The following is a 27,996-nucleotide window of genomic DNA, read 5'->3' on the forward strand; positions in this document are numbered from 1 at the left end:
CAGCACAGTTTTTTCTGGGCTCCACCATTTTGTGAATAAAAATACACTGGTGAAGGCGATCAGAAAGACTAAATACGTCAAACACGTTCATTAAACATATTTCGACAGTTGAACGTCAGTCAGCATGTGCAGTTGTGTGATAAAACTTGTATATAGGTGGTATAAAGCACCAACTGCATGTGTCGGCAATTAATGTGCGTATAGTGGCTTGAGGCACTAGAGCGCGATGCCTCTCTTCCCTTCTCGCCCATGTATTTGAACAGGAAATAGTACACCAATTCAGCTATTTTAACTCATTCACTGCCATTGACGGCTATAGATGTCAAAAATTCATTTGAACTATTTCTATTAGTTTTCCACTTTTTCTACTTTTGTTAATAAGAGTATGAAAATCTTTTTTTTTAATTACATTTAGAACAGATATAAAATTTGTGATTAATCGTGAGTTAATTATTGAATTCATGCGATTTTTTTATCGCATGACTTTACCAGTTAATTCACGATTAATCACAAATTTTATATCTGTTCTAAATGTACAATAAAAAAATGATAGGTTTTTACACTTGTTAACAAAAGTGGAAAAAAAATTAAGCTAATAGAAATAGTTAAAATTATTTTTTTACGTCTATAGCCATCAATGGCAGTGAATGAGTTAATGATGCAGTTAATGACATTATTGGTTTGAAAAAGAATATTACTGTCTGGCCGGTGCTGGATTTCACTTTTCTTTCTTTTCTTTGGTCCTTCCTCGGGTCTCCTGACGGCGGTGTTCGGTTTAGGTGAACGGTATGGGATTTTTTAATAGGTTTTTGGTGAACTATTGAATACACACAAACTCACACGCACGCACACAAGCACATACACATTCTCACCTACATACAAAATAAAAAAAAATTAAAATAAAAAAAGAGAGCAATGATGATGACATGTCAAATCGGTGAAATTACCGAATGAACAATACTGAGCTCTTAGAAGAATTATTATTTTTTTTTTAAGAATATCAGTGTACAACATGAACCAGAGAAATAAAATGGAAAATAACTCAATGTAATAATTAATAATATGTTTGTTGTTTGTTTTTTTAATCATCACATGTATAGGAGGAGACTGAGAGGTTCTGCCTGCCCTTGAGCAAAAGTCCTTGATATGTAGATTTCTTATTATATCTACCATACATGGCATTGGATAACATAAGTAGGAAAGAAATTACATTCACTTTGAAGTATACAGGCCGCTTGGCCTCTTGTGCAACTCCTTTCATGCTGGCAACCTTAAAAAGCAAGCATACGTCTTCCAGCAAAAGCTAATTACGCAATGCTGGGAAAATAAATTATTTGGTCGCTGCTTTGCAGATAACGTCACTGCAAATTAATTTGCTGCAGATCCATCCCTGCAGGGAGTGGTATGGACTAAAAGCAGTGACGCAAGTTGTAATTGGCCACCAGGGTTGGGAGTTATTTGGTAAAAAATTTAGTTAGCAAAGTAATCCAAGCACTGTATTATTAAAGTAATGTAACCAAGGGCAAATACAGTCAAAACCAAAAGTATTAGCATGGCAAGATCTATTCCTTTGCTGTTGTTGCCATAAAGAGCTATTGCTCTATGGAGTGGCAAGGATACTTAAGGGTATCCAAAGATTACAATCCAAATAATCCATTTCATAAACAATTAATCTCAATCGGAGTCTCTAAACAGGAGATGTTTGCTCATAATGTGCTGTTTATTAACAATGAACAAAATGTACAAAAAACATACGAAGACTATGAACAATTATCAGTGTTTTACATGAATGAAATTTGCACATACACACTTGTTCCTTGAACAGAACTAGTCATATTTTCTCTCCGTGTTTCATTTTCCACACATCCTATGAAAAAGTAATAAATGTGTTTCTCCTACTAGCACTTTATTTACAACCACACAATGTTATTAATGTTATTAATTAATTAATAATGTTTTTAAATCCTGTTATTAAACCCCCCACTTCTAAACTAAAAACTGTACTTTAGTAAGTATTCTTCAAGCTGTTCTGTGTAATTTTAAATTATATATTATTTTGAAATCTATGCTTTTAATTTGGAAGGCCAGTCACTCACATCTCATGGGGAAACCAATTTGGCTTTGCCAAAAGCCACTTTTGTCTTGATGAGATTCGGGAGATTCTTCTCCAGACTTCTATTGAGGTGGATTACAATCTTGTTGTACATAGCACCAGCTACTGTGCAGGAGGGGCATAACAATTAGTAGGCATCATTGAAAAAAATGACGTGCGGCGCCACTGCGCCGGTGCCGTGATATGTCAATCATTTGGCACCTGTGGGGTCCAATCGAATTTGAGGGGGCGTGGGGGGCATTGCCACCCCGTCCTACCCTCTGATTTGTCAATGGTGGCTGGAAATGCGGTTTCCATGACTGCTGAGAACATATTGTTAATGTAACCGCGTAAGTGGTCCACAAAGTTGGTCGACAAACAGAATCCAGCCAACATATACTCTTTTGTTTGTCGCCAAACACCACACATTACCTTTAAAACTGCAGCAGGAGGGAGTATATTTATCAGCCATGAGTGGTTTATTGATTCAATTAAAGTGGACTGTTTGGCCTGGGGAGAGGTATATGTTGTACTAAGTGCATAGTTTTTATTGCTTGTTCTGAATGTTTCTTGTATTGAGGGGTTAGAATCATGTCTTCTTCTTCTTATTATTATTATTATTATTGTATTTTTTATGTTATTGGGAACGTCAAGGATGAGCTATACAGTGTTCCCTCGCTATAACGCGGTTCACTTTTTTTTCGCGGATTTTTTTGTATGCAATTTTGCATGCATTTTTTTCAAAGTAATGTACCTATTTGATCGAATTTATGAGCGTTTGAAGATTGAGAATGTTTAAACAAGAGGGAAATGTGAGAAAATAGTAGTAAGAAAACAAAAATAGGTGATGTCTGGTCGGTGCTGGATTTCACTTTCCTTTCCTTTCTTTGGTCCTTCCTCGGGTCTCCTGACAACCTCATGACTCTAGCTGGATTCTGAAGTGTTTGGTTTAGGTGAACGGTATGGGATTTTTAATAGGTTTTAGGTGAATTAATGAGTACACACTTACACGCACGCACACATGCACACACACGCACATGCACATACTCACGCTTATACAAAATAAAAAAATAAAAATAAATAAAAAAGAGCGAGCAATGATGATGACATGTCGAATCGGTAAAATTACCGAATGAACAATACTGAGCTCTCTCAAAAAATAAAGAAAAAAGGAAATGTGAGAAAATGTAAATGCCTCAATGAGAAAAGTGTATAAACTGTGTGGTGAGGGGTTTTAGGAGCCTTAAAACATTAAAAATAAATGTAAATCATAAAGCTAACTACTTCGCGGATTTCATTTATTGCGGGTATTTTTTTTAACCTAACCCCAGCAGAAAACGAAGGAACACTGTACTCACTATAGTCAAACCATGACATTTCCGTCAATTCTTTTAGGGGACCTTTTTATTCTTTTTAGCACTGTAGTTAGTCTCAGTGTGTATCCCTGCATTACCATTTTATTTATGAATTTATTTTAAATCACTTTGGAAATAATGTACTTTACATCAAGTACCATGCATCCTCTGTTGTGGGTACGACGATCCCACTGGTCATTTTATGATATGCTGTGAAACACAGCACTACTTTTTGTTCCCCTTTTAACACTTACAATCTTGAAAGGATCTCCTCAGATTTTCTATTGTTTGTGGTAGTGATGGGAAAATGAAGCTTCATGAAGCACTTGTGATATTTTTTTACTCCTCTAGATGCCACTCTTGGTTGAAAGATGCAGTGGAAATGTAATCAATTTCCTTTGCACTAGCCTTTATATTTAAACCAAGAGCACCATCTAGGGGAGTCAAAAAATATCACAAGTGCTTCATGAAGCTTCATTTTCCCATCACTAGTTTGTGGTTCTGAAACACTAAAAATACAATTTATTTTCCTCTACTTACTGTCACATACATGTTTGGTTTGCCTAAAGAAATAAAAGTGCATTTCTTTATCCAAGATCTCCATCGAGGTTTGTGTGCTACTTGAGGATGCTAAAGAATGGCGGGAAAACAAAGCAGCAGTGCATTTTTTTTTTCCAGTAAGGCTGTGGATTACTACATGATTTGCAGATGTTTGTGTTTCTAGTTTACAGCTCATGTCCACACACTCAACATCGTGCAGTGTTTTTTTTCTTCTTCTTCGTCATCTTTGTCGAATTTACTGGCAAGTTACACTCTGTCCTTGGGCTACGATGTGACCTTATTTACAGAGCTTATGCAGCTACTAACTTTCCCGCCTACAAACCCAGGGTGGAAACATCTGTAGCATTGGAAAAATAACCAGAGCATGATTTGTTATAAGACAACATACGTTTCTTTATCAGTGCAGAACGTCAACATTTTCCGGTTAACAATGCAGGCAATCAATGTAAAGGCTTTCAGACGAGAAAATTGTGGGCTTGGAACAGGACTTGCTGCGGCAGTCTGTGTGGGCTGGAAGTGGCCAACAACAAAGAAAAAAAAAACAAGAGTGTTACAACAATCCAGCCTCAGACAAAAGTGTGCATCAACTTTTCTATGTCTGCTGACAAGTGAAACAGTCAGGCTGACAGGTCATTGTACATGAGATGATAGAAGACGTCATGAGACATTTCAAGGCAGAACACAATCCATGATAACATTTTGACCTCTCGATGAATTAAGAGAGGTGACTCGAGCGGATCCAAGACAATATGTTCAGGCGCAGGTTAAACCATTGTGCTGTTTCAGGGGAAATTATTTGGAAAAATTCAACAAAGGTTACTACAAGCTTTGAGCGTTGAGAAGACTGGGTAGCTACAGACAAGTTCGTCAACGGGATGGTGGGTAATCAACCAATGTGTGTGCGTGGGGGGGGGGGGGTAACTGAGACGAGTCAGAAATGACACTGGAACTGGAGAGGGAAAATGACCAGCTGTGCTCAATTTGAACATTTTCACTTAGGGGTGTACGTACTCGCTTTTGTTGCCAGAGGTTTAGCTATTGATGAAAGTTTTAGTCATCTGATTGCATTTTAGTTTTAATCCAATTTTAGTCAACAAAAATAAAGAGCATTTTTAGTCAACTAAATTGACAGTTTAGTCGATATTTTCCTTCAGCATTAATTTAAACTTTTATACAGAAACACCTTATTTGTAACTGCAGTTTAACACACAAGACACATTTAATACAACGATGTATTTATTGATTATTTCAATGAAACATGTTGAACTGACAATAATATAACTTAGTTTTCACCTAAATCAAAAAAGTGCATAATTGTTTGAGATTAATTTTACAGCTGCAAAATGAATGTAAACATATTTGAACATTAAATAAAGTGCAGTGTACACTGAACAGTTTCTGAGTTTCATTCCTTCTGATTGGATTGTGTGAATTTTCGTCACTGTGTTGTTTTCATTTTCGTTTTAGTCATTGACAAAATTGTCAGTCAATTTTAGTTATCGTTATAGTCTCAATGAATGTCTTCTATTTTAGTTTTCATTTAATTTTCGTCTGAATTTGTATTTATTTTTTTGTTGACGAAATTATCACTGTATATAAGCTGTGCACTGACTAGCAAAGTGTCGTTTCTTCAATGTTGTCCCATGAAAAGACATGTCTGTTTCTCAACGATCAACAATAGGTTCATGTGCAAGTGGAACGTGCATACCGCTGTGATATAAGGGTCATCAACTTGTTGATGTTTTTGGTCCAGACATCGTGGGTGGCAGGGTTAAAGCAAATAATGATCTTCTGGTGCTTTGTGTGGGCATGCAGTTGGGCTTGTAATGCTTCCTCAGAAATTCAAGAGCACTTCTTTGTGAAACTTAACTCTCTCTTCATCATCAGAACACCTTAAATCCAGCTCTCTGAGTCTCTGTACTAAAACTTAAACACCATTTATTTATTTTTTGCTATTAACCTTGTACATCACATTGTACTGGTTTTGGTAAGTGTGGTGTGAGTGACTCACTTTTTTAGATACTTACGAGTATATAAAAAAAATTGCACCTTTAGTAGAAGCTTTGCCATCACAAAAAATTTGTACCAGAAGAACATGTACAATAGACATTAATTTAATGAAAGACGTGACTCATTGCCCCTCTTGCATACTTTCTTGTCATAACAGTCGAAATCTAATTGCTCTTTCTTATCTTGCCCTGTATCTTTATCGAGGCGGAGGTGAAAGAGATGTCTTTCCCAAAAATTAATCAACGCTTCCTCGCTTAATTACAGGAGGACATTAAAAATAGCAAAGTAAATGAGTGCATTCCACTGTCAGCAATGTCAGTAAAGCCTCTGGGCGGCATCCAGTGTGTGCAAGACTCATCTGCCTCTATTCGGCTCCGCTGCGCTGAATATACATCATATGCACATTTTCCTGTCTTCATCAGCAGCTCAACACTGTGACACACGCGGAAAGCTGGCTCAGAATACAAACCGCATTCCCCGCAAGTGAAATATGGCGGCCCTCATTCCCCCAAGTGTAATGCATATTGACATGGATGCTTGGAGATTGGACATTGTCGCGGGGCTGCACAAGGTGCACTGAGGCAGCCTGCTATTTCATGTGCCCAAGCAAAATGTCAACATGCTGGCAGAGGACAAGTCCCTACTATGCACTTCAGGGACTTTCGAATATTTTCTTTTACTGCCCATAAAAACTCCAAAATGGTTTTAGTGAGTGTGTTCACTGAGATTGGACAATTATACTTCTTGTTTCCTATAATTTAGTGTTGTGGCCGAGACCCCACTAACCAAGACCAAGACATTATTGAGACAAGAGAGTTTCGAGATCAAGACAAAACCAATGCTACGTTCACACCAAAAGCGAGGGGAGCGATCCTGGCAGTGCGATAGCATTGTACACTCTAAAAACTAACTCGAAAGGTCTCTTAACAACAGTTGCAAAAATGCAAGTTAAAAATGTAATTGAACTTTTGTCCACTCAAAATTCATTATTGGCTAGCTGAAAACAAAATTCAAGTTGGCGTAACTTCATAAAATTAGCTTGATAGCTTAATTTTTCTCAACATTGATTCAATTTTAAGGCGATTTGAATACTCCCACAATGCCTTACACCATGTTCAAGATGTACAGTGGTACATCTGAGGCATTTTTTACTCAGATTTATTGGTTGAAGTCCGAATTGTACGAGTTCCGAGACGTTCAAACTCCAAGGTTCCACTGTAAATAGTTTTCCTTTCTGTTCTCTACAATGTATTTGTGTAGTTACTTAATGATTACTATAGTGTTAGGAATCAGGGAATGTTCCATTTATATTATATTATTTTATTATTTGTTACTTTTACATTAAAGTTGCACTTTGTAACAATTTGCCCAAAAATATCTTTACTGCGAGTGTGTTCAATTAGTCCAGATTTCACCCTGAGTAAGTTCATTTGTGCATGAGTAAATTGAAATCAATCATTAAAATCATGCCGATCAATTGACATGTTTGTATACTTACCCTAACTGAGCCAGATTGCCAGTAAGTCATATAGTTGAAGGTACGTTGGAGGTGTGCGGGAAAGTGTCCGCCATAGCGAGTCTACAGCAAGTCACTTGGAGTTCAGATTTATTGCTGTTTTTTTGAGTAATTTTCCGTCCTGTTTTTCTGACTATTCCCCAGAACCTAACACCCCCCTAATTTTGCAGAATATTTTATTTATGAGAATGTTTTTTTCCTGGTAAAACAGGTAGACAATGTTTGTTTTTTTGAAAGAAAAAAAAAAGCTCCCCCCCAAAAATTAAGTCAGAAAGGTTTTTTTTTCCAAGTGAATGCAATACGCTTTCGTATGTTCATACTTTTTGTAACATTTTTGCTTGGTGGGGTGCAGTGTCATATTTCAAATGTAAAATTGGTGCTTTGGCTCAATAAATGTTGGAAAACACTACAGTAAAGAGAATGTTCTAAGGCTTGTCACAATCCCTCCAGCTTCAAGTAAAGATGAGTTGCAACGCTTTTTTTGTATTGTGTTTCATAATCCTCACACTGAACATAGAACTCAGCAGGATTACACCTGAGTGGCGCTCTAAAAGCAAGATTTGTGGTTTAGTACATTTCCCTCTTGCTGGAGGATTCAAAAAGTGCTTCTCCTCTGCTCAAACTGCAACATACGGTACTGTATCACACCACTTCCTTTTTCTGTGTGTGCACTACAAATCAGTTTCATCAAGAAAATAGCAGACAGCTGTCAACCACCCTCATATGAATAAAATATATAGTTGCAGGCAAACATAATATTAAGGGCAGTTCTTTTGGGTAAACGTTGTCAAACACTTCCGTAAAGCCTTCAAACAAGCCTTTAGGTGTGTGCCTTTATCCGTATGGACACATCAGTCTCATCTGCAAGTAGACGAGTGATTAATTTTGTATGAAGGGAATCTTGCTTAAGATGAAGACAAGCTGGTGTGGGAATAACAAGACTGTCTGCGCGTTGAGTGTTTGTGGGTGGCGGGGGAGGGCTCAATCAAAATAACATGAGAATTGGCCAGGACCGCGGTGACATTATGACCAGGGATTTCTTTATTTACAAAGTTAATAGTGTAGATGCTCTGTCACTTAAGATAATGTCAAAGCGTTGAAAGAGGGCAATTACAGAGCAGTTGGAGATCCAATTCACATGATTGAAAAAGAGCTGCTAATTAAAAAGAACATTGAGTCACATCAGCCTGGAGGTAATGTACAGTATTGTCAAAAGTCGAGGTAGAATCAGCACACACTCTTTGACTGATGGCATGTGACGCAAGTTTGTACCAGTCACCAAAGACTTGTAATGGGAGTGTTGTTTGGTGTCGGATCATCTCGCACCCTAGATAAGAGACGCTGTTGACTACCAGTGGAGCAGTCTCTGGATCATGTTGTCTCTTAATAAAGTGAAAAGTTTACTTGTGGTTTTATCAAGGTCAGCAAGACAACTGTGGTGTGAAAAAATAACAGCCGTGGAAAAACTCAAGACAGATAGGATTCAAGCGTGTGACGCTGTGAAACATGGAACACTTGACATTTGACTATTTAAAATCTAAAAGTAGCAATGTGGGATGGATCTTTCAAACACACACCAAACCATAGACATTTTCACCATCGTTCATCACCACAATTTAAACGATTGTGAAACATTTATCATGTTTTTATGGAAGAGGATTAGGGTCAGTGAAGTGAATAAAAAGTGTTGGCAGGACTCTCACTTTATTCTCAGAATCTTGACTTCAAAGTGAGAATTCTGACTTTCTCATCCCCATCACAATTCATAGCACTACGTCACATTTAAAATCAAAATTCTGAGATTAAGGTCAGAATTCTCACTTTATTCTCAGAATTCTGACTTTAAAGTGAGAATTCTGACTTAAATTTCTTAATTCTGACTTTATTGAATTCTGACCAAAATTTCATAGCGCTACGTTACAAAGTCAGAATTCTGAGATTAAAGTCAGAATTCTGAGATTAAAGTCAGAATTCTGACTTTAAAGACAGAATTCTGAGTTTCTGACTTTATTCTCAGAATTCTGACTTTAATCTCAGAATTCTGACTTTGTGGCGTAGCGCTATAAATTGTGTGGGGAGGGGGAATCAGAAAGTGAGAATTCTGAGAAAAAAGTGAGAATTCTCAAATTAAAGTCAGAATTCTCAATTTATAGTCAGAATTCTCAATTTATAGTCAGAATTCTGAGTTTAAAGTCAGAATCCTGCCAATATTTTTTTTTTCTCTGTACTGGCCCTAATCCTCTTCTGTATGTTTTTTTTGTTTATTCGTGATACAATCACTTTAAAACTATGACTTCTAAGAAGAAGGGTGACACTTAAATACACAGTAAAATACACAGGATTTGTTCAACAGAAGAACTTCATATGCGTTGTGCTCGATCAAGGTTCCTTATTGAACATAATTTTGAAGTATACAGAAATCAATCAGCCTCCATTGTTTTCGGAGACCACAAGATGATTGTGTAACACAGCTTGTCACCCAACACTAAATGCACAAAAGCAGTGTCGACTTGAATATCTCACAAAGTTCACAAAGTTTTCTTTCCAAAAATAGCATAACTGAGTCTCTCTCACACACGCGCACGCACAAACACAGACAGAAATGATAACGCTGTCTATCTGCCTTTGCAGTGGGACCAGAGAGCTACCAACAGTGACTCACATTCTGTCAGAATGTGTTTTATCTACAGGCCTGCTTCATACTCGCCACAATCCACGAGGTACAAGCACGAGGCCACCGCGTCGCGCTCTGTGAGTCAATGTCAGCTGCAAAACGTCTTTAGACCTTGAGGGCTTCGTGCACGCCCACCGCCGACAGACGGCGGTTGATGTTGCGGTATCTGCAGCGGAGAAGGTCACGATAAGTGGAGCGTAGGTCTCGATTGAAGAAGGCATAGATGAAGGGGTTCATTAGGGAGTTGGCGTAACCCAACCAGAGCAGCGTGCGCTCCAGCCAGATGGGCACACAGCTGCACACCACCCCACAGATAAAGGGCCTTGCAGTGGACAGGATGAAGAATGGCAGCCAACACACAGCGAAGACTCCCACAATCACCCCCAGTGTCGTGGCCGCTTTCTGCTCTCGTTTGAAAATGGAGATGTTTCTCCGTTCACGGTTCAGCAGTCGGGACAGGGCGGCGCACTCCTCCGCCACACCAGGTGGCTTTAGGCCCTGCATTCGTAGCGCCTCGTTAGTCACCGTTTCCAAGCGCTCTCGGCGAGAAAAGTCAGTGAAGCGGTGTTTGGCGCCACTCTTGCGGGCTGCCCGGAAGATTTTGTAATACATGATCAGCATTACCAGCATGGGGATGTAGAAGGCTACGGCTGTGGAATAGATGGTGTAACCAATGTCTTGGCTGATGAGGCACACGCCGGCTGTGTGGACGTTTTGGGCCCAGCCACAGAAGGGGGGCAAAGTGATGGATGCTGACACCAACCACACGCCCAAGATCATCTTTGCCATCAGCTGACCATTTTGGCGCGCTGGGTAGGTTAGGGGCCGTGTGATCCCAAGGTACCTGTGAGACGGAAACAAAGACGGCATTACAAATTGGCTGAGCTCACAAAAAAGGATGGTATGGGGGCACAATGGCTTGTCACTGCGGTCATACCCTTAAATGTTTTGTAGCCATGTATATTATAATATGAATTATTTTTAGAGGCTAGAACTTTCATTGTTAAAGCGGACGTCAACTCCAAAATGTTCTGTGTAAAAACGATATTCTGGGGAATATGAGTAATACAGCAAAATCCAATCATTTTAATCCATCTCAGGGGGCAGCCATTTTGTCTTGCTGTCAACTAAAAATGAGATCACAGATGCGCGGAGCTCAGGTAACAGCCAATCACGGCTCACCTGTTTTCTGAGTAGGGTCAAGTGACGTTCGCAAGTTGAGCCGTGATTGGTCGTTACCTGAGCCCTGAGCAACTCAGATGTCATTTTCATTTGACAGCAAGTGAGATGGATAAAAACGGGTGCATTTTGCTGCGTAATTTATATTCCACAAACGCAATATTAACCAAAATGCAGTGTTTAGACTAGTGGAGGAACATAAAACATATTATTGGAAAAAAAAATAAAAATCTTTGTGTTGACTCCACCTTGAATATAGAACAGAGATTGCAAAATTAATACAATGGATTTCAGACACTAAGACCAAAATTTGACTGAAATATTTAAGTTTTTATTTCCAATATACATTTCAAAATAAAGAAATACAAAAATTGACAATATACTGACACAACAACTGCCAGTCAAAAAAGCAGTAGGAAGAAGTTAAAATGTATTCAATCCTACACTTCTCCTACAATCCTTCTCTATTACCGATAAAAAGATCCATTGAGAAGTGTAATCCGGAAAATATAAATATTTGGTCTGTATTTTATATACAGTATGTATAATCTCTTTAAAAAACAAACAAACAAACATACGCATATCACTGGCATCGGGCCAAAACCCTGTACCTCCAAAATACTGTAGTCACTTTTCACAAGACCCCAAAAACGGCATTGTTTGCTCAACCATTAAAATTACGTAAATAGCAATACAGATACATACAGAATTTTGAAAAAAATATGAAATTAACCAAATTGTAAATTATTAGGTTTCGGCCCCACGCCAATGCACCACATTTATACCCACACAGTATCTTGTGCCCAACATGTTTTGATACATTCTTTTATAATGGTACCAGTTTATGTTTGAACATTGCTTTAATTCCTCATTCAAACTGCTCTACAGTTTCAAACCACAAACTGACAAATAAAAACATTTTGTTTTGTTTATAAAATTATTGATGGAAGAGCACATGGAAAACTGAACAGAAAAGGTGTTTCGGACAACAAGAGAAAGTACTGTTGTTTTTCTGGTTTTGCAACACCCTTAAATGGTTGGTATATTTTTTTTCATTGGCAGTTCATCTTAACTTTTGCCGTTTAAGAACATACCTGCACCATTTTGGGCCTGCAATAGGCACAGACCGTTATTTTGGTGTCCAGTAATTTCCCCAACAGGGTACATTTGTGGATATCATATCTTGAGGGAGAGAAAGAGAAAGGCAACTTGTTCTAAGTTTCTTGGTATTTAACTGACTATATTCATCAATTAATTATGAGGGTCTTCTCAAAATGCTGAAATTGACTACAAGTGTAATGTTAAACACACCATCATGCATTTAAATTTCAATAAGAACCAATGCAATGGACGAGATCTCGAATTTGTCAGGAGGGCTGTTATCTGTTATTCTATGACTTTGGAGGAATGTAACTGCTAAAGAGGGAGCTATAGATCAAATAAGCAGCTCTGTGATTTCAAATAGTAGCTGAAGGAGTGTGAAAAAAAACACGGGGATGAAAAGCGAGGAAAAATAGCTGCTATATTCACAAAATGCTGCGACAGTGTAAATTGCAGCTCAGTGTGTTTTTAGCAGCATTCTTCATTCAGCATCAAATGAATCAGGAATCAAAGCAGTTTGTTGTTTATATTTGTGTGTTTTGTGCTCTGATTTAATAGACAAAGCTTTCAGGAGCATGAGACAATCAACACGAATGTCCGTCCACCTGTGAGTAGCATCCATTGTGTACAAATCTAATTGAGCTCGGCCAGCCTTGTCAGATTCACTTTATCCTGTATTTAGGTGGGGAACTTCTGACAGTTTAAAAATAAGTTCTGAATATATTACAGACACCTGGATATACATCACAATAGAAGAGCCCTGCTAAATCATTTTTAGGGTTACATTATTCTGCAGTCTTATTTATTGTATCTGTAACAGTAACTATGTGTTAAATTGCGATGATGAACTCAATTTCAAACACTAGGGTAGAAAGAAATAGTTTTGAGTGTTGTTAAAAAAAGAAGGTGATGTAACATACCCTGTCCCAGCTCATGGGAATGTGTTACAAGCATCATCAAATTTACAATGAGTAAATATTTGCTAAAGTATAAAACAAAATAAAGATTAAAGTATATGAGTTTGAACTTTAACTATCTTGTCTTTGTATTGTATTCAATTGAAAAGTATTTGCAAATCATTGTTTTCCGATTGTATTTACATTTTACACAACATCCCAACTTCTTTGGAATTGAGGTTTGTACATAAAAAATACTTCATTTATCTAATATATTTACATGTCTCCCTTGAAACCTAACACAGTATTTGGTAGTGATAGGAAAATTAAGCTTCATGAAGCACTTGTGATATTTTTTGACTCCTCTAGATGGCGCTCTTGGTTAAAAGATGCAGTGGAAATGTAATCAATTTCCTTTGCACTAGCCTTTATATTTAAACCAAGAGCACCATCTAGGGGAGTCAAAAAATATCACAAGTGTTTCATGAAGCTTCATTTTCCCATCACTAGTACTTGGTGAGGAATGGCAAATGGATTTTTAGATGGCAGAAATGTCGGACCTAAAATGTCGCAATCACTTGTATTTAGTTCATGAAGACAGACTTTGTTTACACTGCAGGTTAATTCCGATTTTAAGGCCCATAAATGTGACATGTGATCATTTTCAAGCAATACAAACAGTGTAATTCTATTCTTTTTTTGGGCCCAAATTCGACCCCATCTCCTTTCATATGTGTATATAAAATCTGATATGCATCCGACGTGTCTCAGGCACCGACATCCGACCTCATCACCAAAAGTCAAATATGTGCTGCATGCATGGGGGATGATAATTTTATATTTGCCTTTAATTTAATCCCAATTGAAACATAAAGCATAAAATGGACATTTATTGAGAGAGTAATAAATCAACCACATAGACGGGTTCCACATAGACGGTTTTAACACGCGTCAATGATGTGACATGTGACATCTACATGAAATGAAGAGAGCGAGGAGCGATCGTCTCATTTCTCCAAAACATTTCTTCATCCTCCCGCCTCTCTCCTCTGTCAATCTCCTCGTGTCCTTCATGAAATTTCTAGTGGTAGGCACTAGAATGTAAACAGAGGAGCGTGGAATTTGTAAATAGGGAATTGAGACGAACTGGACCATATTTAATTCTGTAAACACAGCACCATGTGATGGTGTGCTTTGTACTCATGCGTGTCCCTTCATGGTCGCATACCGTGTAAATTGATTTTACAAAAAATCCAAATTGTGGGAATACAACCATAGATTCAAAATGGATGTGAGTAGCTCAACCTCACTCGTCCATTCATTCATTCTCCGAGCTGCTTATCCTCACTCGCGTCGCGGGTGTGTTGGAGCCTCTCCCAGGTGTCTTTGGGTGAGTCAGGGTATACCTTGAGTTGATCTCCAGCCAATCAAAGGGCACAAACAGACACACTCACATTCACACCTACTAATTGACAGTCTTTAATCAACCTATCATGTATGCATGCAACATACAAACTCCGCACAGGAAGCCCAGAGGCCAGATTCGTACCCACAATCTCTGCACTCTAAGGCAGATGGGATAGCTAGTTGATCACATTATACTGATAAATCCTGTATGATGACAAGCAACGCAATGAAAATAGTTTGCCTTTTTTTTTGTGCGTGTTAGTTTAAGATTTTCATGGGAAATGTTTGCCAATTGCCGTTGGAAACACTCAACAGTCTGCATAGACCACAAGAAAAATTTAACAATGGTCCATCCATAACTGTCCAATGACGAAGTATAAAAATGTATGCAACGATCATTGACTCTTTAGTTGCTGTCACCATAAAAGGAGACCAGGGTTGGTCCTTACACTCTAAAAACAGTTGGGTCAAAAGTAACCCCATTATGGATTTTAAAAAAAACATGTATAACGTATTCTGTAACTCCCCAAAGCCTGGAAACTGACCATTTTCTTTACAGCGGTCATTGGATTGCAGGTGTTTCTAAATGTCCTTAGTGAATCACCTTTCATTTTTCGTAATGAAATTAGATATCATTCAAGCAGCTAAAATCTTTAGTAGGGTAAAGTGCCTGAACTTCCAGCAGCATTTACACTACACTCTAAAAACAGTTGAGTCAAAAGTAACCCAATTATGGATTTTAAAAAATTGGTAAAGGATCTGACTAATAATTATGAGTTGTTTTACACTAAACGACCCATCTCTTGACTCAAAGTTGGGTCAAAATGACCCAAGTTGAGGATCGGTCCATTTTTTACCCATAGTTGGGTTATTTTTGACCAAACTGTTTTTAGAGTGTATGGGTGCAGTAGTGATTATACTTGAATATAGCAGTTCTGGGAGGTTATATTTGGCATCCTCATGCACTTCTGACATTATTGTCACACTATACTATAATGGTTGAGGGGGGGGGGGATTATCTTTTAAAGCAATGGCTGATCAAGAGATTGACTTTGCATAGGAATGTGTGACAAATTTGTAAACAAAACATTTTTTTAGTATGATATTTTTATTGACACGGTAAGAGAATCATGTGTCTCCCCAGCTCAACACTACAGTAATTGAATTTAGCCTTGTGAACAGCCCCCCGCTGGACACAGTATGCAATTACAGGAATAAAGTAAAACAATGACATAAAACAATGTCTAACTTCTTAACCCAACCGTGTATACATACCAGGTCCTAATGTAAATATCGGAAAATATAAGAACAAATGTATTTCGTCTACAGCACGAATAAAGGAATTGACCTCACTGTTTACACAATGATGATAGAACATCAGGAGACTCAGGGTTCAGTATCTTGTTCAACGATACGTTTATGTTGCTACAGGGAGTCAAACCATCTACCCGCAAGGTTGTGGATTGAGAGAAACCTAATTCAACATCCCAAGCCAAGCTGCCCCCAGAGTGACACACTTACAGGCATTCTGAACCAAAAGAAAAGCGTGGTGTTGTTTTTTTTAGGTATCTCAGGACATATTCATGCAGAAGCCTCGGGGATTCTGCTGTCACAGACCAACTGTGTGGCCAAACTAATGGAGAATTTCATTACTTCCACTGGACTACCAGCTAGGGCACAGTGAAGTAAATTATTTTCTGCACCATAACACTGTAATCGGCCACAGTGTGCAACAGCCTCCTGTCTCTTGGGGTATCTCTCAAACCTTTTATGTCTGAGAGGGAATACGCAGTGAAATATTTACCAAGCTGTAGTTGGTTTGGGTGGCAGTGTGCTAAATTTAGAACAGCAAAAAGAGGAACAGGGCAGGAGGGAAGTCCATTTACTTTCTCCCACAGAAACTTTCCACTCATCTTTTCATCTTTAGACTTCCAGTGGCAATGAGGGAGATCCAAAATGCACCTTTGAAAATGAGAATTGGCCCACATTTTCCGGGACGGATCTCATGCTTGCTCTGTCAATCATGCAATGTTTTGAAATGGATGAAAAGGAATAATGTGAAAACACCCCACTGTTACTGTCACTTCGTCTTTTAGATGCATGGTGTACAAGATCCTGACTTATATTTGCCATTAGTGTTACTAGCCATATTATGTCCTAATATAAGATGATGGTTTTGTGAACTTTTTATTTTGTCTATTTACTATGGACTGCCTTTGACTGCACTCACTGCATGATGGCAACATATTGTTCAATCTCAAAATGAGTAGTAAAGTTATTTCCTACTGATCAATCAAGCTCAAGACACCTATTTACCTAGCAAATCATTTGAATAAACGTGTCTTCATTAATTTTGTTTCAGTGACGCCTACTCTTGGCTGAAAAGAGGAAGTCCATGTATTTTACAGTCTTTGAGGTGAGGCTCACCACCTGTCCTGTAAACCCTCCTATCAACCTTTTATTGGCTCCCACAGCAATAGAGATGAGTGACAACTATTAAATGCCATATTGATAGCTGCATTCAAAAAACCATTGCGCCATCACTGTCAGCATGGTCTCCATGGTGTACAAAGAAAACATTGTGCAGGCATGGCAGCCTTCACAGAAACGAGCGGAATAGAAAAGAATGGACAAGGCCAACTAAAAACCTACAAATAAATCCAAAACTATTTAGGATATGAAGGCTAAGATGGTAGCTGGCACCCGCATTCCGGTTTGGGGCAGTGATGGCATTAGCTACATGTAGTGGCATTTATTATTATTATTATTATTATTATTATTATTATTATTATTATTATTATCATTATTATTATCATTATTATTATCATTATTATTATTATTATTATACTGATTAATTAAAAAACGTAAGCCGCATCTTGTGCATCTTCAATTGATGATCATGTGCAGATAATGGGTTTTAAGACATTGTTGTTGTTGTTGTTGTTTTTTGTATTATTTTCGTCTATATTACCAACATTGTTTTTCCCATTTGTATTCTTTTCTTCTATATTCCCTTCTTTGGTTTCTAATACTTGGACTAATCCAAGGGTTGTATTATTAACTGTGACAGATCTGGAAACGTGATAAGCAGAAGTGTCTAGGGCTGATGTTCATAAGTCATTTAACCAATTAACAAAATCATTAATATTAGTAAAATGAAGAGGATAATTCAGCAAGTTACAGAGTTAGCTTGAAACAGTGAAGCTAAATGTTCATTAAAGATGCACTAGTGGATTACACCTTTCTGTATTATTTGGGGAGTGTGCAGGTCTACATCAAAGATTGATTTGAGGTTATTTGTCATGGAAACACGTATTTGCCACATTTACTACCTGAAACCGCTTTCTATCGCGTCAAGTCAAATTCTGATCAGCATTTATGAGGAGAATTTGCACCCCCTTGTGGAGGCGTCCATTTTAAATGCTGTATGAGAAATGCAGTGATTTATTTATACGCACGTCACAGAGTTGACATTTAATCATTATTTTAAGAGGCACTGTCAAGAGCGTTTTTTTCAATCTCCAATTCAAACACATTGTGAAAAAAATACAAGGTGCTCTTTAAACAGAACACTAAACGTACTCAAAGTCACAGTGCAAACAAAATTACACTACTACTGCTCTTGGGGAACAACAAAGGCACACGCACGCACACGCAACACACTTGTCTTTGTATCATCGTGAGGACATCACCTTAACCCACATTTTACTGACATGATGCAATTCCTAGCCCCTTTCCCTAACCCCAACCATCAAAAATGATTGCCTACCCCCATTCCTTACCCTAACCTCAACCCCATAACCCAATTCAAACCTAAAGGCAGAAAATCGCAATGTTTTGCTTCACATTTGAAATCAGAAGATAACAGGAGTACATGACTATGATAGCTGAAAGCAAATTTACCTCTTAATTTTTTTAGTCCAAAATGTTTGAAATTGTTTTGGCTATTCTAGCTTCAAGGTAATCATAGTGCTTTTTCACTATCACCTCATTCACACATCTCGCCGCTTTGGCATTGAAAGCTCTGTCACAGAACGTCTGCAGTCTGGTGTTAGGGAAGGAGAGCAAGCCAGCGTCAGATGGCTGCGGCTTCTGTGATGGGGTTTCGCCATCGAGGGCAATTATGTATCGTGGAGCCAAGGCATGCAGGCATTGTATGTATACAATGTATGTAAATAGAAGCAGTAGAAACACTATAAACTATTACATTTGCAATGCAGACATTCACCATTAACTCATTCACTGCCATTGACGACTATAGACGTCAAAAATTCATGTGAACTATTTCTATTAGTTAAAAAAAAAAATCCTTTTCATTTAATTTTGTAAGAAAACCTAGAATTGTTTTATTGTACATTTATAACAGATATAAAATTATCATGCGATTAATTACGATTAAACGGCCCTTATTTTTATTTATTTTTTTAACTCAGGCCCGTCAAGCGATAATTTTTTTTTAATTGTAATTATTCACATGACTTCACTAGTTAACTAACGATTCATCACAAATTTTATATCTGTTCTAAATTTACAATATTTTTTTCTGTTTTCATACCCTTGTTAGCAAAAGTGGAGAGAGAACTAATAGAAATAGTTTAAATGAATTTTTGACGTCAATAGCCGTCAATGGCAGTGAATGAGTTAATTTGTCTCCCCTTTTACATGTACTAGCTCTAATTCATTTATTGAGTCTTCTGGTCAAAATAAAATTACCTCTGTAAAACTCAGTATGGGTCTTTTGCAGATGCAGTAGCCTACATATTTTCTGTAGAATAATATTAAAACCCTATAACACCAAACATATCATATTAAATACAGAACATTTTGAGCGCTCTTTTTCATGAGTATAATATATTTTCCCGATCAAAACCCTGACGTAATATGATCTGACACATGCATTGCACGGATTATCCGTTAAGAGGGCAGTATCATCCAGCTGATGGCTTTTCCAGCGACCTTGCAACATCGCCCCAATTGAGAAAGGAGAGACACCTATGTAAATGTTCTTTCTAATTTTGGGAAATACTAAAATGTTTGATATGTCTGTTTATTATTATATTTTTGACAGTTATAAATGTACAAATTTAAAGCATTGTGACCGGATGTATCAAATATGAAACAGATAAAAAGTCATATGGAGAAGTAGATTTTATTTCATTTTTTTAATGATTGCTCGAAATGACCAATAAATTCTTTATTCACAAATAATTAGAATTTACTCTCATATAATTCATAGTTCAGGCTTTTTAGTTTAGTTTTGTTTTTTGTTTTGTTTTTTTGTGTGCAAATGAGATCTGCTTTGGCTGTTGTCGTTCTTGTGACAAGGCATAGAAAACATGTAATGTGTTTAAGGTACTATTGGAATTTTTGAGTGTCTAATTTCTTGTTTACTTTATGGGCCATTCTTCACAAAATAAAGTTTGATTTAACAGCTAGGCTTTATTGTAGTCCCGATGTTTCTTTACATATATGAATTTGTAATTGTGTCTTAGACACAGTAAAACGATTATTTTCAGTTTAATGAAGATCAGTGGTTCAGAAAATGGATCAACAAAAATGCAGCTTGGGTGTTTTGTTTACTTGCATCTATTTCCTTGGGGTCCATTAACAAGTGATGTATTCTCACTGTTCCATCACTCTTTAAGTATGACTCTTGAACCTGCAGATCACTAATAGTGTCGTGGTACAAAGAGCTGACTTTGGTGCAGCCAGCGTGGGATTGATTTCCACTCTGTGACTGTATAATTTAATGTCCTGCCACAGAAACTGGGACATGTGAAAGACTAATCCGATTTCCAATTGATCGAAGCGTACACTTGCAAGAGTAATTTGATTTCCGATCGAATAGTCTGGTTGTGTTAATCCACGTTTAAAGTGTTGATCAAGGTCAAAAGAAGGTGTTTGCATGTGCAGTGTTCTGAAATCATTTTTTTTTATCAATTTAATGCAATAATTTGGTTCTCAAAAGTGCATAAAATACTGTTGAGTGGCTGACTTTTTACTTTGTGGTTATCAAGACAAATCACATGTTGAAACATATGCTTTTATTTGTAATTATGTTAATGTATAGTAAAAGCAGTTAGTGAGCGTGCAGAAAAAAGCAATGCTGTGAATGGCTGGTGACTCTTCCAGGGTGTATCCTGTGTCTTACCCAAGCTCAGCTAAGAAAGGCTAGAAAAAAAGCAACGGTAATTCCCAACACTCCCTTTATTTAACATTATGTTGTTCGTTTTGTTTTTTGTTTTTTGTAATTCCTGTCCCAGTGGACTCTTGAGAAAGTCATCAGACCCAAATACTTCACTGAGCTCTTGAACCTTTCATTTGAATAATGACATATACAATATTTTGAATGCAGTCACACAAACGTCATAGTGATCCATGCATGGACCACTGGTTAAGATGCTAGCATAGCGTATCTATGAACAATTGCTGAGTTTATATCCTATTACATCCTATTAGAAGATTTAGACAGTAAGGGATCTACTAATCTTAGGAACCACAACCACCCGTGTTGTATACGTCCACCACCATCCATGTATGATTTGCTGAAAGCTCTATCACACATTTTTTTAGGGTGATACAAAATCTGTAATTCAGCTGTTCCAGTCTTGAGCAGTGTCTCTTGAATCTGAGTCAGAGTGTTTTAGTGCATTTGAAACAAGCAACAGAGCAAGTTTTCTGCATCGCTCAAAGTCTATAAGAGGAAAAAACACAATTTACCTTTTCAAATGTTTTTTTGATTTAGGGCTGTGCAATTAATCGAATTTCAATTACAATTCGTACAATAACCGTAATAAAAAAACAAGATTATGAATACGAATTTTGAGTTGTTTAAATGTATATATTTGCACTTTTTTTCTACCGTTATAATTCCGACCGCCCGGCCTTGGGTGCTGCGCAATTTTCCAGAGCGCGCAGGTGGCTCTCTCTCACTTTCCAGCATGCTTGCTCGTCATGCACCATACACCGTTTGAAAGATGGGTTTCTTCAGATTTGAATAATGCCCAACATTTCATGATAAAATCATATCTGCAGGCTCAGATGTCCCACTTGGTCCAAACTGGTCCAATTACTTCGAAAAGAGTCCAATGAAAGTATTCCGGGAAAATTGTTCACCTACGCCGACCCTTTACATTCATATAGCCACGTTATTTGGTGCTGCAAGTTCCAAAATACGCACAACATCGACCCACAACTTGTCGCTCAACATTGCCTCCCCAAATTTGCCTCGGAAGACTCGTCAAATAACATTTGGCTGATATCTTCCGAATGATACCTTGTTTGGTCTAATAGAAAGATGTTTTATCGGTCACAAGATCCACGCAACCCAATGGCCGTCTTTGTGCGTCAGATGGTCCTCCTTCCAAACCTCCCCGTCGTCGCTTGAGCCAGTCATAGCGAAGGTTTTTGGTGTCAAAAAGCCAATCAGATCCTCAAACCATCGACGTGGCTAGTTAACTAATTATTTGAAAACAAACACCATCCGCCTTTAGCCCTCCAATGTCATAAAGCCACGTTTTTAGTTGCTGCAACCTGCCAAATACGCACAAGATTCACCCATTCTTATGCTCGTTTGAGTTAGCACTCATGACTAGCATTTGCAAACGATCTTCATGCGCGACGATGATGCATTCTCGGCTTAAGTCTCTTCCACCAAAACAATTCTCTTAATAATCCTTTGCCTTTTTAAAATTCTTCATCTAGACGCCGTCTCCTCTCACTCAAACCATCCATCCACGCCAAGTACTTAAAATAAAAAGCAGAGAAAAACAGCAACCACCTAAAGTTTTTCTCTTTCCTCGTTGTTGTGATTTTCGTCACGCAATGCTTGGGTGACGTCACGGGAGAAACCGTCGCACGGTGTTTACGTGTCGATCGAAACTCGTGACGTAGCAAAATGGATCGTACAAGCGGGCCAGCTGAGAGGACGGTTCCTGTGAAAGTCCCTCGTCCCCTGCGATGGAAATTTTACAATGCGCGTAAAAGGTCCTCCCTCGTACAATGCATGAACCAGTTACAGCGATTTCATGGTGTTTGGCATATTGAACAGCCAATGAGATTCTGAATATGTCAAATTCTTGCTTGCTTTTTTCGAAAGCCAGTTTGCGCAAACGTCATGTGAGAGAAAACATCAGAGGCTCATCAACGATGCGGCATAAAGGCATAAATCAAAGCCTTCTGTATGCTCTAGCATATATAAAAAAAATAATAATAATAATTTTAATTAAAAAAAATTTTTTTTACGTATAAATACATTTTGGGGACCATGGCAATAGGGTAGATGTCACCGACTTCCGGGTTTTACACATCAGCGCCGTTTCCGGCCACTGCTGGCCGCGTTCCAACACACACACGCACCCCCACCTTAGTGCCCCCCAACCGCACGCTCCCCGCTTAATCGGCGGGAGGGCGTTACAGCTATCTGAAATGCTTCGGACACTGAGACAGACACTACACACTTGCATCCTCGCACCCGTCGACGGGAACGCGCAACTGAGGGGCACAAAGGCGGAAGCGCAAGTACTGGGACGCGGCCCACACGTCGCAAACCGGAAACGGAAACAAAGTTGATGGGTGAAAAAACCTGTAAGTCGGAAGTCCCGCCTCCTCCGTGGCATATAGTCCATACTTAAAATATAATGTTTTTATACATGGTTGGGAGCAAATGAGTTAATATTTTCTTCATAATTGAGCAGCCTTATACAGCCATATTCTGCAATTTCTTACTGGACTTTAGTACATTTACTACAGCCTAAGTATTCAGATAGCAAAAGCTCAATTTTCTTCCAAGTAGCACAAATATCTTGAGTTTGAGGTTACGCATATTTTGCACTTCTATTGGCAAAGGTAGCTGCAGTGATGCAAATACAGTATTGTAGTACTATTTGAGGTATTTTGATGAAAGCATGTCACAGTCAGTTAAAGTGTTCAAATGTATAATGGAATTGTTTTTACTGCCAATACAGTGTATGTCCAGTTTAGTTTCAATGCATATTTTTCAACCATGCCATGATTGAGAGGGTTACTTTAAAAATGTATTCCGACACAGTTATTACTTATTTGTATAAAAATATATATAGTTAGTAACATAATCCAAGTACCATAATAGTTTTTCTCCAATGGTTTGGCTCATTCTTTAAAACAGAAATCTTTCCATCTCTCTAAAAACTTTTCGCACATGCTTCAAAACTATATTCCTTTCTCATATCAGTCAGTACCATCAAAACGGCAAAGATCATTCTCAATTTCTTTAGCTCATTTGCATTCACTTAGGTGCTTTTGCCAAAATAACCTGGATTGTTCAGCATAACGCCATGCATCACCTGCAAATGCTCATATCACTCCCAAAACAGTTGACCCATTTGCAAACTAGAACACGTTAGCATTTTGTAAGCACTGTAAATCAAAATGACTACATATTTTGTCACTATGGCAGCGGTCTACCTAGCAGGGGGGTTTCACAGCAAAAGCAACCTACAAAGTTTGACGTCCAACACACTGCACTCATACTGCCAAGGAAATTGTAACCATTTTTATTTACACACAAAACGTAACCTCCACATAAAAAATAATAAATCAATACAAAAAGAGGAAAGAAAAATGATATCTAGCCTAGAGTGCTGTAAAGTCCTGCGGTTTCAGGTCAGTAAACACCAAAGCGCTGGTCATTCTAGCACTAACTGCTGCATCGGACCCAGTAGCCTATGAAGCAGTGTAGTTTCCCACCAGCGCACGCCGCCTCAGGAACATCGGCACCATTTATGTAACCCCTGCAAATTGCTGTGCAGTTTATTGTTTTACACCAAACTGCACTGCTATAATAATTCTTCATCATCGATATAAGAATTGTTGATGGCCAGGCACTGTACATTGGTTATCTACTCGCTTAGTTGTCAACTGGTTACTATGCCGTATTTTTAAGGGTGCAGCAATGTTTACTGACGATGTTTGTAAGAATTTAAAAGGAAATTAAAATGCTTTGAGATCCAAATTTGTGGTACATTTATGGTTTAAACTACTGATTTAGGCAATTATCATATCTTTTAAGGGGCCGTCAGTTATTTGCAAAAACATTTTTTGCAGTCAGGCTTGGTCCCAAACCTCACTGTATCCACATCTTTCTGTGCACAACAGAAATGCATCTTAAATATGCAAGCGCATGGCACAGCCTCAGAGTAAAACGCAGAGACGAAATGTAAATGTTGATTCATTCATTAATTCTGCATTAATACCGCATTTTCCTGCAAGGAACTAAAACCCCTTGTAGCTTCAGTTTTGCAAATCGACACTAAATCACCAAATCCATCAAAGACAGTCACATCACAGCTGAATAATGACATGTCTTTGAATAAAGTATTTGTGCCACAGGCAAGTAAGCAGAAGCTAGCAAGGACCAAGGACGTCTTCCTCTGTTTCTCTGTCATGATAATGTGAGAGTGGCAGTGTGAAGTACCCCTCCATCGTTGTCACATCCCCTTTGGTTTCTTTGTCAAAGAAACACCTGAAAGCTAAATAAGCTTAAAGGAACTCTTCATGTCTCTCCAATTTGTTCTTGACCTTTAAGGGAAAATGAGAGTCATCTAGCCAGGAGTTAATATGGTTGAAATAGCAGTCTACAAGTCATCACTGTGGCACAGCAAATAGACGCTGAGGATCAGAGTATAGCTTTCGCCTCAGAAATATAATATATAATATAACAAATGTAGAGCTCTGTGCTTTCATTTAGTCTATTTTCTTACTGACCTTTTAAAAAACATGTATACTTGAATAAATATTACAGGTCTGGTGGTGATTACATATCAATCAAGTGTACTTTGTAGTGTAAATGCTGCTGGAAATTCAGGCGCTTTACCCTACTAAAGATTTTAGCTGCTTGAATGAAATATAATTTCATTATGAAAAATGAATGGTGATACACATTCACTAAGGACTAGGCATTTAGAAACACCTGCAATCCAATGGCCGTTGTAAAGAAAATGGTCAGTTTCCAGGCTTTGGGGAGTTACGGAATATATTATACCGGCATTATGTATTCAAAATACAACAAAAATATAACTCTACAGTTACTGTGAAGAAACAAAAACATGGGATCAGATTAAAGGATCTTTGTGCAGTTTGTCGCTTTTTTACTCGCAACTGCCACCTCCCAAAGCGTAACTGCAGCATCTGTGTCAGGCTCGTTCATGGTGCGCGTACGAGTACGTGCACGATCTTAAAGCGACAACCAGAGTTAACAAACGAAGTCATGACTTCAAATGAGGTACGAAAAACTGTGGATAAATTGTCACAAATGTCGTGTCGCTCAATGGGGCTGCCTGGCAACCCTTGCACGGTAGTTGTGAGCAAACGGGTCAATGTCAATGAGAGTCGGAGGAGGCCAGTTGCGTCCTACAAACGCAGCCAGTGCAAAAGCTTCACGGGGGGGAAGGAAGAGTGGTGACCGGGATTCACTGTTTGGAACGGACTCACTGAAGGATCAATTTATCTTAAAAGTTTAGTTGCCAGAGTCCTGCGCTGTCCTGCTACAGTGCCAACCAATTATACCGCTAACGTGAGTTCGACTTGATGTCACGCATCATCATCATCATCATCATGGTTTCATAATTACGCTTTGTGTGGGTGTGCTACTGCGGCAAATGATTCATCCATCCATCCAAATGCATGCATTTTAATGGCTGTCCATGGGCTCTTTGCACAACTCCATTACTTCCTGAACTCAATGCCACTTCTTCATTACCTGTCTTTCATGAGTGAAACTGATTAATCCAGGTGTGCCTGGCTCCAGTAACCACGACGACAATGGCACACCTGGATTAATCAGTTTGTCTACTCTTGAACAACAGGAAACAGAGGAATGGTATTAAGTTCAGGAAGTAGTCGAGCTGTGCAAAAAGCACATTTTACACAGATTCCCGGTCCCTATCACTCTCAAATAGCGGGGGTTAACGTCCACTGTATACAGATATACAGTATGTTGTAGCGATATTTATTTTTATTTTGCCTTCAATAGCATATTTGATATTGGAGTAATACAAAAGTAGTCACATTACATAATGGTACTTGAATTATGCTCCTAACTAAAAAAAAATTTTTATTAACTAGTAAAAAAAAAATGTCAAACTGTTTTTATTCAAATCATTTACAAAACATATAATGCAATTCAACCGGGAAACAAACCCGCTACATCAAACAAACATGCTCCTCTTACAACAATTGGCGCCGGGTCAGCTATTTTAGTAACTTAGATCACAGGTAGCAGTTTAAACAAAAAAATAACAATAAAAATGAAACAATTGTCCTTAATTTCCTTCCATATTCTTGACGTAATTAATAAAGGGAGTCCACAGGCGTTCAAAAGTCCGTTGCTTGTCCTTTAGAATATACGTTATGCGTTCCAGGGGGAGAATCGACAACATCTGGTTCATCCATTGTTTGACAGTAGGTCTGTAATACTAATACAATACATTTCTTTGCTGTTGTTAAACCAATTCGACTCTCTCAGTTCTGCTGTAGTCATGTCTTTCTGGAAATAATCCCAACCAAAAAAAGTGCTGGATCCCACGGGATTTCTTTAAATACAACTCTTTCCATAACTCAGAATAGATTTTAAAAGTAAACCTCCCAACTCTGTCAGTTTCACAGTCAGGGGTACTATTTTAGCAATATTGTTTATTGTAGTCAGTCATACTTTGCAGTAGTGTAGACATTTACTGCATATATACACACACACACATACACATGCATGCACACACATGCAAACACTAAACATATTAATAGTTAAACACTAGTAACAAAGACTTAGAGAAATTCGTCTTTCAAGAGCTGAACAGCAGAATTTACAACAGATGTTTGATCCATGAATGTGCCGACATCCACTATTATGCCCTTCTGTTACTATGTCATCTGAATGCACCTCTGTTGCAACCTTCAGATGATACTCTAAACTTAGTGACTATTTTCCTCTGAAAACATCCTGTCCGGTACAATGGTTCATCAATGGTTAAGTGTTGTCTGGGTCTTGCTATGTCAAAATGTGAACGGCATTATGAAGAGGACTGTTTAAATACCAATTCTAATTGAACTAGGAAATGTATTGGTCGATCAAACACCTGCTGTGAATTCAGCTGCCCAGCTCCTTGTTAGAGAACAGCAAGTTGTGCAACAAGTACTGAAACATTGATCAGTTGGAATGTGCACAAGTTTAG

General features: G+C 38.1%; 1 protein-coding gene across 2 annotated transcripts in view; it reads right to left on the reverse strand.

Annotated features, from left to right (window-relative positions):
- Nucleotides 1-3,899: 3,899 nt before the first annotated feature.
- Nucleotides 3,900-27,996, reverse strand: part of htr7c (5-hydroxytryptamine (serotonin) receptor 7c) — a 41,740-nt gene continuing 17,643 nt past the window's right edge. For both annotated transcript variants that reach the window (XM_086077019.1, XM_086077018.1), the window contains one exon: nt 3,900-11,052. In XM_086077019.1, the coding sequence (XP_085933145.1) occupies nt 10,314-11,052 (739 nt within the window). In that variant the 3' untranslated portion in view covers nt 3,900-10,313. The remainder of the gene's footprint in view (nt 11,053-27,996) is intronic.

The sequence above is a fragment of the Leptonotus elevatus genome, chromosome 5 (assembly GCF_054856555.1).
Source record: "Leptonotus elevatus isolate MCC_2025b chromosome 5, RoL_Lele_1.0, whole genome shotgun sequence".
Lineage (NCBI taxonomy): Eukaryota > Metazoa > Chordata > Actinopteri > Syngnathiformes > Syngnathidae > Leptonotus > Leptonotus elevatus.